General features: G+C 36.1%; 1 protein-coding gene across 1 annotated transcript; it reads left to right on the forward strand.

Annotated features, from left to right (window-relative positions):
• Positions 1-3,526: 3,526 nt before the first annotated feature.
• LOC135685295 (interleukin-1 receptor-associated kinase 1-binding protein 1) lies at positions 3,527-9,751 on the forward strand. The gene is made up of 4 exons (XM_065201189.2): positions 3,527-3,644; positions 6,197-6,394; positions 7,645-7,922; positions 8,371-9,751. The coding sequence occupies exons 2-4, from the start codon at positions 6,197-6,199 to the stop codon at positions 8,627-8,629; spliced, it is 735 nt and encodes a 244-aa protein (XP_065057261.2). The 5' UTR covers positions 3,527-3,644; the 3' UTR covers positions 8,630-9,751.
• Positions 9,752-10,401: the final 650 nt, after the last annotated feature.

Below are 10,401 nucleotides of genomic sequence, written 5' to 3' on the forward strand. Positions count from 1 at the left end.
AACAACAGAGACAATACCAGGAAGAAAGGAATAGCTTACAAATCTGAAATAGTATGGAAGCAAAACTTAGTGGCGAAAAAGAGCGTTATCAAGGCTGTGAGAGATACAAAAGTCTCCTTCTTTCAAAAGACACTAACTGAATGTAAAAACAACCCTAAACAGATGTGGAACTGTATTAAGCGACTTGCTCCAACAAAAAAGCAAAGTAACCCTCTTCCACCTGAGTGATTGAACAAAGATCAAGCAAATAAACTGAACACTTTTTTCTCAGAAATTGGTGTGATGATCCAAAAATAAATTACAGCCAACTAGACAGAGCTTCCCCTTTCCTTTGAACATAAGATCTAAGTTCTCTTTTAAGACTGTAAAAAGTGCTGAGGTAAAAAATTGGCTGCTAAACATCTAATAAAGCAACTGGCGCCGATAACATTGACATCAAATCTTTGAAAATTGTGGCGGACATAATGTCCCCATCAATTGCATCCATATTAAACCTGAGCATTGCACAGTTCCCTTCGATATGGAAATCGTCATCGATTACTCCAGTCTTTAAAGCTGGAGCTAAAACTGCAATAGCAAATTATCGTCCAGTGTCTGTGTTACCACTTCTCTCCAAACTGATGGAAAAGGTTGTAAACTCACAAATGGTCCACTATCTGAAAGATAACGATATTCTCACAAAATTTTACTCTGGGTTTCGCAAGAATCATTCAATTCAGGCAGCCTTTCCACTAGCCTGGGTCAAAACATATCCGGGTTAAAAGTTATCCGTTTCTGCGTCGCGTTCCCACTAACCCACTTGAAAAACGGATAAGTTTGAAAACGGGTCTCAACGTGGGTCAGTTTTTACCCGGGTATCTTTTGACCCACCTGCAAGTTAATGGAAACGCCGAACCCGGATAACTTCTGATCCACTTGCAACAACAACAACGTTTAAGAATTGAAATGGTGCCAAAAATTAAAAAACAAATCCTGGATGTCAATGTTGCTTCCATTGGCCTACAACGACAGAAATTAAAGGATTATTGATGCAAATACTGATTTCTCTTACAACTTTTCACCCTGGATACATTTTAACCCGGCTTTAGTGGGAACGATCAAAAACGGATTAAAAACGGGTCGAAGAAAAATACCGTTTCCATTGACTCACTTTCAAAACGGATAACTTTTAACCCGGGTATGTTTTAACCCGGGCTTGCGGAAAGGCTGCCTCAAACTGCCCTCATAAGCATAACTGATAATATTTTATGTAATGTGGACAAAGGCCTTATCACAACCACAAAACTGATGGATCTTAGCAAAGCATTTGATACCATTGACCACCCAATAATCCTTAAAAATCTACTTAAGTATGGTTTTGACACTCATTCAATGTTTTGGTTCAACAGTTACCTCCAAAACAGACTTCAATGCGTTAAAGTCGGCAACATATTGTCAAGTGCAGCAAATGTCCCCTGCGGTGTACCACAAGGATCTGTCCTGGAACCCACATTATTCATACTGTACATAAACGAGATACCAGCCATGCTTAAGAAACTATCATCTAATGACTCAAATATACATGGGTATGCTGATGACTTACAGCTATACTCCTCTTGCAAAGATGAAAAGGTTGAAGAAACGCTCTCAATGTTGAAGGATGATATTAATTTGATACTTGAGTGGTTTTCTGCAAATAAGTTAAAGGCAAACCCCGACAAGTTTCAGTTTATCATATTTGGCACAAATAAGCAACTTGTGAAAATTCCACCATCATGTTTAAAAATATATATTCAGGACAATAGAGTTGAGGCTGCAAAGGAGGTTAAAATACTTGGTATGCAGATTGATCAAACACTTCCTGGAACAGCCACATCTCTCAGCTAAAGAAATCTTGTGCAGGGAAGCTAATACAAATGAAACAGATCAGAAACTGTATGAAAAGAGAAACTTTTTCAAAGGTTGTGAAAGCATGTGTACTCTCAAGCGTATAGTATGGCGATATGTCTATGGCAATGCGTCACAAACAGAACTACACAAAGCTCAGTCAATTCAGAACTTTGCGGCAAAGGTAGTTACTGGGATGCGTAAGTTTGATCATGTGACACCAGCTTTAAACATACTTCAGTGGAAAAGGCTTGAGGAACAACGAAAGACTCATAGGCTCTGTTTACTGTACAAATGTCTAAACAAGCAGGCCTCCAATATCTATCTGAATTGTTCCATGCAAACTCACAAATTCATGAGTAAAATACAAGACAACAACACCACTTGCACGTACCTATGTCGACAACGGCGAGCCATCATAGAACATTCTTGTATCAAGCCACTGCTGACTTCAACAAATTACCATCAAGAGTGAAGCAATCAAAAACGTTTTTCCAGTTTAAGCAAAACTTAAAATCAATGTAGTTTTACAGACTATAATATATAATGTAATTTTTATCTCTATGCTTGTACATATTTTCTAGCCTAATTTTATTTAATATAATAAGGACTATACTTACATTTGGTGATATTTACTTATAGGTTTTTGTTCTATTAATTATTTTTTTATTTTACTGCTAGTTAAAAACCTTTATTATCTTAGGATCTGTGCAATGAATACATTACATTGCATTACATTACATTACATTACATTACATTACATTACATTACATTACATTACATTACATTACATTACATTACATTGCATTGCATTGCATTGCATTACATTACATTGCATTGCATTGCATTGCATTGCATTACATTACATTACATTACATTACATTACATTACATTACATTACATTACATTACATTACATTACATTACATTACATTACATTACATTACATTACATTACATTACATTACATTACATTACATTACATTACATTACATTACATTACATTACATTACATTACATTACATTACATTACATTACATTACATTACATTACATTACATTACAAGTGGATACCACCCAAGAAAAACAATATACATACTATGACAATTTTGTGCATTCATCCTTTAATGTAAATCAGCGGGTATTACAACAATAACAGAACCTATAGTTGATTAGGGTCGAAAAGCCTAATTTATTTTTTCGCTCCCTTGAACCAAAGGATTTTTTGACAAAAAGGTATGTTTCGGGGGGTTATTCTAAAAGTACGCACGCTTAAGGATCGTCTCTTTGGTCCCCTTTCCTTTGTTAACTTTAGTTAATTTTCCTTCTTCCCCTTTGTTTGTTGTACATTTTAGCGTAGGAGTTGCACAGAAAGTCATTTTTTCATATTGGTTATAGATAATCGATTCTTTGAAGATCATTGAATCTAAAAGCTATCCCTTTTCACCCACCCAAATAAGTTCATTATACATATACAACTTATCCTTCATGGCTTCATCACCAGATTTTATAAACTTTGCCATCAAACTTGCTTTATTCAAAACTAAAATCAACAAACTTTAGTGAGTTCCTGCCTCCGCACCATTTATCTCTATACAAGATCTGTGGTGGGGTCTTTTGTAGAGATCAGTGTGCCCCACAAAATGAGGTGCCCCCCACACGCACAGCCTCGTTTTGAACATGGTTGCTGTGCACCCTTATCTTTGTCAACACGAACTATGGAAGCTCTTGGGTCAAGACGTCTCTTTTGTTATGAAAGCTGAATTCCCGCTGGAAACCAGGTACTGATGCCAAATGTATCTTTTGAGGGCTTTCTTATCCTCTATACATAGTATCACAAGGGTTCCAAAAACTTGAGACTGTCATATGTATAAATTTTTGTATGACTGGTTTGAACTATGGCGTCGCGCCCACTTCGTGCACTTTTTATGATAAAGCTGTTTAAAAGACTGCTAAAAGTGTATAAAAAGAATATAAACCATTTGCAGCTTTCCAAATGTGTGCATTATATTCCTTTAGAATCAAAGGTCAATATTCAAAATATTTTCCTAGTATTAGCAAGTTGAACTACTAGCTGCTTGTTTTGTGATTGTCGAAATCTAGGCCGGTCGCCTTTCAGACTTTAAAAATTCATCAATATTTGTGAATAATTGATTCTTTTAAAAACAAAAAGTGGTAAAAATTCCCATCAATTAATTCACCAATTGATGTTTTCTTTTTCTCAAGCTTATCTAACCCCCTAGTTTCTAACTCCATTCTTAAACCGAATGACTTTGAATCAGAGTAAATTTCTAAAGCCAAAAGAAAAATCTTGGAGCAATCAACAGGTTAACCAATAATAGGGCGATCTTTGGTCAATCAACATTGGTCTTGTCAAGAACTCCATGATTTGTTCTAACTTTTCAAATCTGTGTAACTTTTCAATTAATGTGTCAAGGCTGAAAAGTGGCTTTGTTAACATGTTTTCTACTTCTACTTCTGCATTGATACTGAGCAGGACCGAGTATCGGTCGGTATAATACTCAAAGTGCAAAAAATAATATGTTGTGTAAGAAGGAAGAACCACAGGATAGGCTGTCCGCCGGATTCTGTTTATCTTGCAATGAGTAATAATACGAAAGATATACAGTAACAAAGCAATACCATGACAAGAATCCAATGTAACAAGATACAATTTTCAAAATAAATTAAATTTAAGTAATACTAATGTTTTGACCCGGCATATAGGGCTTCATCAGAGTAAATGAAACAAACGAGTGTTCGAATAAAAAGGGACTAAAAATTAAAAGGAACATTGAGAGGGCATTGTGGTAATGGATTGGTCAGTGGCATCTATGAATTAATAGAGGTGCAAATTAATGATAAAAGTTACATGCTAGAATAGAATTGAAAGAAATATCTATACAGTTAAAGGCAATTCTTTCACCTGTCTGTGAACATCGTGCGTCCGTGGATTAACAATGTTTATGTTCTTCAGTTCAATTTCTTTCTGAAGCTTCCTCTTAAATGTCTCTTCTTTAAGTTGCCTGTATTCCTTGAAGCTGTATTGGTGCCATTAGGTAGGATGGAATGTTAACAGCAATATTATCATTTACTGTCTTATGGAAGAGACATGACCTTGCAACAAAGCGTCTTTCTTGAAGGGTTGGCCATTTGAGTTTTATTGTCAGCATGCAGGAAAGCATATTTTCTTCTAACACAGAAAAAGCAAAAGGAAAGCTAAGCAAAGTTTTGCATAACTTAAAAACAAAACAAATAATTTAAAGATGCTTAAGAGTTGATTCAAGGTAGCAACTTATATTACAGTAATATATGAATAGCAACAAGGCCCATGGTTTTGCATATTTGAAAATTTACTATATGGAACTTTATTTTCCATAACTGGCTCTATAAGTGGCTACTATACATTAAAAGGGTGTTTATCTCTGCTGGTAAGGTATCTAGTACATTATTACGCACTTGTTAACAGTTCAGTATTCAAAATGGGTTTCCTGTCCTACCTGTCAAAATGGGTCACAATGTTATGAAACCCATTTTGCTCACTTGTCCTATAAATGGTTTGCAAATTTGGCATAAGCAAGAATTGGCTGATAGACCTTTGCTTTCAAAACTTTTATATTTGTGCTTGAGGTAATTTCTCTGGGAATTGAGATCCATGCTTCTTGGCATCTATAGGATATTGATGGGAGAAAGCAGAATAAAGTTACATGCAAATAATGTGTAGGATGAATGTAAGTACATTGTTTGTTGCTGTCTGGGGATAATCCTAATAATCAAAACAAAGAGGTAAATTTGTCATCAAAAAGTCTTATGACATGCAACTTTCCAATACTGTTAAGGTAGTTTTAAGTCAGGATTATAAACTGGTTTGCAATTTCATTGAGCTCCTTAGGCAATCAAACCTCTCTTTGAATCTTTTCTCTCTCCTCTCTTTTTCTATCTATTGAGAGAGCTCCTCCTTTAAGAAATTCCTGCATGCAAATCTCCCTGGTTTTTGTAAAATTATAAATATTTGTTGTTCTCTATTTTTCTCATTGTATGTAATTTATTTCATCTTTTGTAACCTGTTGTTGTATTTTAAAAGATTTGCATGTATGGATTTTTTTTAAAAATTAACTGAACTGATTTTTCCTGGTGCTTTTGTCCAAAAGAGCCAGTTTTGATTCTTCTGGTGTTGAGAAGGTTGAATCTTTTGCCAGTTGCATTTGTTGCTGGGTTCACAGATAAGATCATTATCAATTCTATCATGTAGAGGCAGCTATTTCGAAGCTGTAGTACCATGATCTTCAATTTGTTTTTATGTTGAAAATAAGATGGCATTGTATTTCAATAGATGTCTCATCAATGGTTTGGTCCATCTCAAACATTTGGAAAGTTTTTTACAAATGATGTAGCTAAGATGAAAGAAGACCTTTTGGATAAAAGTGGAGATGTATCAAAGGCAACTAACAGAGTGGCAGTTACAGATTCTGGTGAAGCTGAACTTCTACCTGACCTTGCCAATGTTTTTATTTCGTACAAAAGTCTAAAGGTACATAACCCCTTATTAACCCATCATTTCTGTCCTTATTACCATCTCTTGAAATTTCTCATCAATGTTTACGACTCAATTAATTTTTTATGATCATGTTTGTAGTGACATAAGCAGAAACATCCAAATACAAAGCATACAAAACTTAGGTGTATTTTTCAGCAAGTGCTTGCTTAGGGTTCTTTGGATATTTGTCATAGCTGGCAGGCTGTTTTCATGGGTTATTTGAAAGTTGATAGATACACACACTTTTTTTAAGAATACCTAATTGTTTGCTGAACCTCAATATTCCTCAATTTTAAATTTATATTCTTAAGCGACAAAAGGTATAACCTGGTTGCATTATAGTTTTAATGACTCCAAGGCCAGATATGTCTATTTCAAGACGTATAGCGTGAAACTGGCATTTAAGGCCCGTTTACATGAGAGCAGATCAGAACCGGATGGGATCCAAAAGAGGTCTTGTGTTTACATGGGATCTGGTGGATCTGTATACTTTTGAATCCACTATCCAAACACTTTTGGGATTGCTTTCAGATGTGATCCTGTATGGATCCGATCTTGACCAGATCCCATGTAAACGGGCGGATCTGATCCAGATCGGAAGGTAGTTTGAATATATAATCTGTGGCTATTTGGCGCCAGAAAACCGACATCAAGTTAATAGACTACTGTGTTGAAGAATTATTACGAAATTTTGACGATATGTTGTCATACTTTGTCCTCATATTTTCTTAATTCTGTCCACCTGCAAGCTTTGAAGTTTTGTAGTCCAATACTACTTTTCAAATTAGCGCAGTTTTTTCTTCGGTCAATGAAAATTTACCCTTCTTAGCGTTACCTCCCCCCATGTTGAGGTTGAACTGTGTTTTTATCACCCACGAAGTTCTGTAAATGTCATATGAGCGCTAATTTTCGAAAAGCGCATGCGCGTAACCTGTTGAATTTATCTGGATCTGTTCCCGTGTAAGCGCAAATGGTTCTAGATCGGGTCCGTGTAAAAGCATTGCCATTTCAGGGATCGGATCCAAAAAAATCAGATAAACAAAAAAATTAATTCTTGATGAAGATGGAATAGATCAATTGTTGCATTATTCTTAAATTGTTCTTGAATCTCAGCAAGTGTGCCTTAATATTCTTATGGAATTTATTCTTATACAAAAAAGTTTATATGCAAAAAATCAATTGATATACAAGAGTACATACCTTTCTGTAGGTATTATTGCGTTTTTATTACTTTTGTTATCAAGGGTACCGTGGAAGCGGCAAAGCACAGTGTTCAAAGGAGGGCTGATTATGTCCTCCAAACTCTGCGTAACAATGGCATTAAGGACTCCCAGTTTAGTACCCACAGATCATTGGAACGTGTAGATGACCAATACCAAGTGCAATTGGAAATCAATGTCCAATTTTTTGACTTTAAAGTATGTGAAGATGTTTGCAATTTCTTAGTGGAAAAACTTGATGAAAATGTTGTAGTTGGCAAACCATCTTTTAGCCATTCAAAAGGAAAGCTTGATGCTGTGAGGTATGTTTAATATGTCTGATATGTAGGACAAAGATTAACTTGTAATCTGCAACTTCACTTTTTTTGCCATAAGCAGAGTTTCTTTGGAATGTCCTCCAGACTAATATTTTATGCTACACTCATTTCACACTGAGATTTTATTTGTCTCACCCTTCAGTTGAAAGCCAAATTATCAATCAAAATAGCTAGTTTTGAAGGTACTTGAAGAAAAATGTTTTATTTTAATTTATAGAGGCAACGTTGTTCAAATCTCTTTTGCAATATAGTGCTGGCAAATATCAGCCCAAGTACAATCCCAATGAATTACTCATTGGTTTGTCCAGAGAGTGGAACTGGAAGGCAAAGCTTTTCACCGATAAGAATACCAGATAGAGTTTGTTGTTGTTGAAAAAGTCAGTGTATAAACCTCGAAAGACTTTAAAGGTTTCTTTTTGCTCTTCCTTCACAGGCGACAAGCCGTCGTGAATGCTGTCAAAAATGCCCGGATGAAGGCAGAAGCAATCGCACAATTTCTTAATCAAAAGCTTGGCTCAGCGATTGAAATTATAGAGGAAAGCTCTTCCGAAGTGGTAGGTGCTACATCAACTGATGGCAGTACGCGGGATCAAGGAATAAATGCGCGGGTGGAGGCAGCAACTGTACATATTAATGTGAAGGTTTCCGCGTCATTTGAAATCGAACCGAAGCCTAAGAAGAAAAGCCATTAAATAGTAAGTTATAGACTATGCCAATGCTGCAGACGAAAAAGACATTGCCAATACTGCTAAGACATTGCCAATACTGCTATTGCCAAACAACAAAGTATTCATAGAGAATTGGTACGAGTGAATGTTCTATTGCGATGTGAAGCCGGAAACAAGAGTGTAATGAGATGCTTCCAATGCCATAGCAGTCTTGTATTGTTTTTGCCTTTGTGTAGTGCCTTAGGAGCAAATCGAGCAGTTTTTATGACACCAAAAGTTGTTTGCCACCAAAGAGTAGCTTTTTTCGGCGCGCTAGTTCTCAAAGTATCTAACACCAGGTAACGACAAAATGGTTAATGGATTAGATTCATGTGCTGATCTTGTATACCAACAAGCATCTGAAATGCTGCACTCTTTCGGGGGGTTGCGTCTTGAAATATCTCTCATATATCATATACGAGAATGCGATGTCGTGCATATCAAAAGAAGCCTAAAGATATAAAAATAAAATAGGCACTTCATATGAAAAGGTTGAGATATCGTCAGAGACTCAAATTTCTGTGTTTCATATTTTTTGATAAAATGGCAGGAAACGATGACAACAGTAAGAGAAAGGAAGGAAAAGAAAAGTAGAAAGTGAAAAGATTGGTGTCCAAACTGAACTTGATCGCTTTTCTCAAATATTTCGTTTACAGTTTGAAATAATTTTCAATTCTATTGGAAAGTGGTTCTAGAATTTGATTCCCAGAGAAGTAGCAACGTTCTTTTTAAATAGATTTGGATGGTAAAGAGAAACCATGGCGAAAGATTTGCCTTATGATGATTTATGCCATTTTTTGTGTCGACAAATCAATTTTCAAGAGTTCTAATTGTTCTGTAAGTTTTATTGAAATTAAGTATTTTGAAACGCTTAAGTAGTGGGTCATTATTACAGTAAAGTTTGCAAGAGCTATTCCCCGAATAGCTTCACACAAGTTACATTTTATTGGTTCAGTCGATGATTTATTTGCCCATCCACCGTTGAGTGTTTCATTTAGTGCGTTTATCTTAATAAAGGATGTAAAGTAAAGGATGTCAGAGTGTCCTTTTGCTCGAGGTGTCTCACTTTGTAAATGATTCTGATTCATTTAGATAATTATATCTTCACCTGTTTAATCTTTTCTAGTTCTCTTAATATGTCAAATTTTTACATTAAAAGCAACAATTTTGAGAGTAAAGTTTTGAATCTAATCAGAGAGGTTACCTGCTTAGCTTCGGTATCTAGGCTATTCGAATGTATAGCCAGGGCCGTCGCTAAAAACATTCAGGAGGGGGAGTGGGGGGTGCCAGTCACCAATTTGTTGAAGTAGGGCGTGGCCTAAAATATATTCGGTTTTGGATGTTGCCTTTTGACACAGTTGATTTTATTCATCAAAGAGTATGTTCTCAGAGGCAAGCCGCCGAGAGGATTCGGAGGCCTTGGGGGGAAAACCGAAAGACTAGGCTCCCTGCGAGCGTAACGAGCAGAGATTTTTGCGACCGTGCCCTTTAGATTATCTTCAAAATATTTCTTGCAGTCATTTTTGGCAATCGTTTAGAACGATTTGCTATATTTAGGCATACTTTTTGCTACACTTCCTTAATTCCATTCTTAAATGCATTTCATTGTGGTTTAAAACGATAACTTGGAGTAGCAATTTGTGAGACCCCCTAGACCTAGCGGCCCTAGGGCAATTTGCCTCCTTACCCTGCCTCTCGGCTGCCCTGCTCACAGGGGCTTCCAGTACCTCCAGGATAAGCGTTCCTGGTTTTTCAAT

This window comes from Rhopilema esculentum, chromosome 15 (genome assembly GCF_057945365.1).
Source record: "Rhopilema esculentum isolate cy_ngs chromosome 15, ASM5794536v1, whole genome shotgun sequence".
Classification (NCBI taxonomy): domain Eukaryota; kingdom Metazoa; phylum Cnidaria; class Scyphozoa; order Rhizostomeae; family Rhizostomatidae; genus Rhopilema; species Rhopilema esculentum.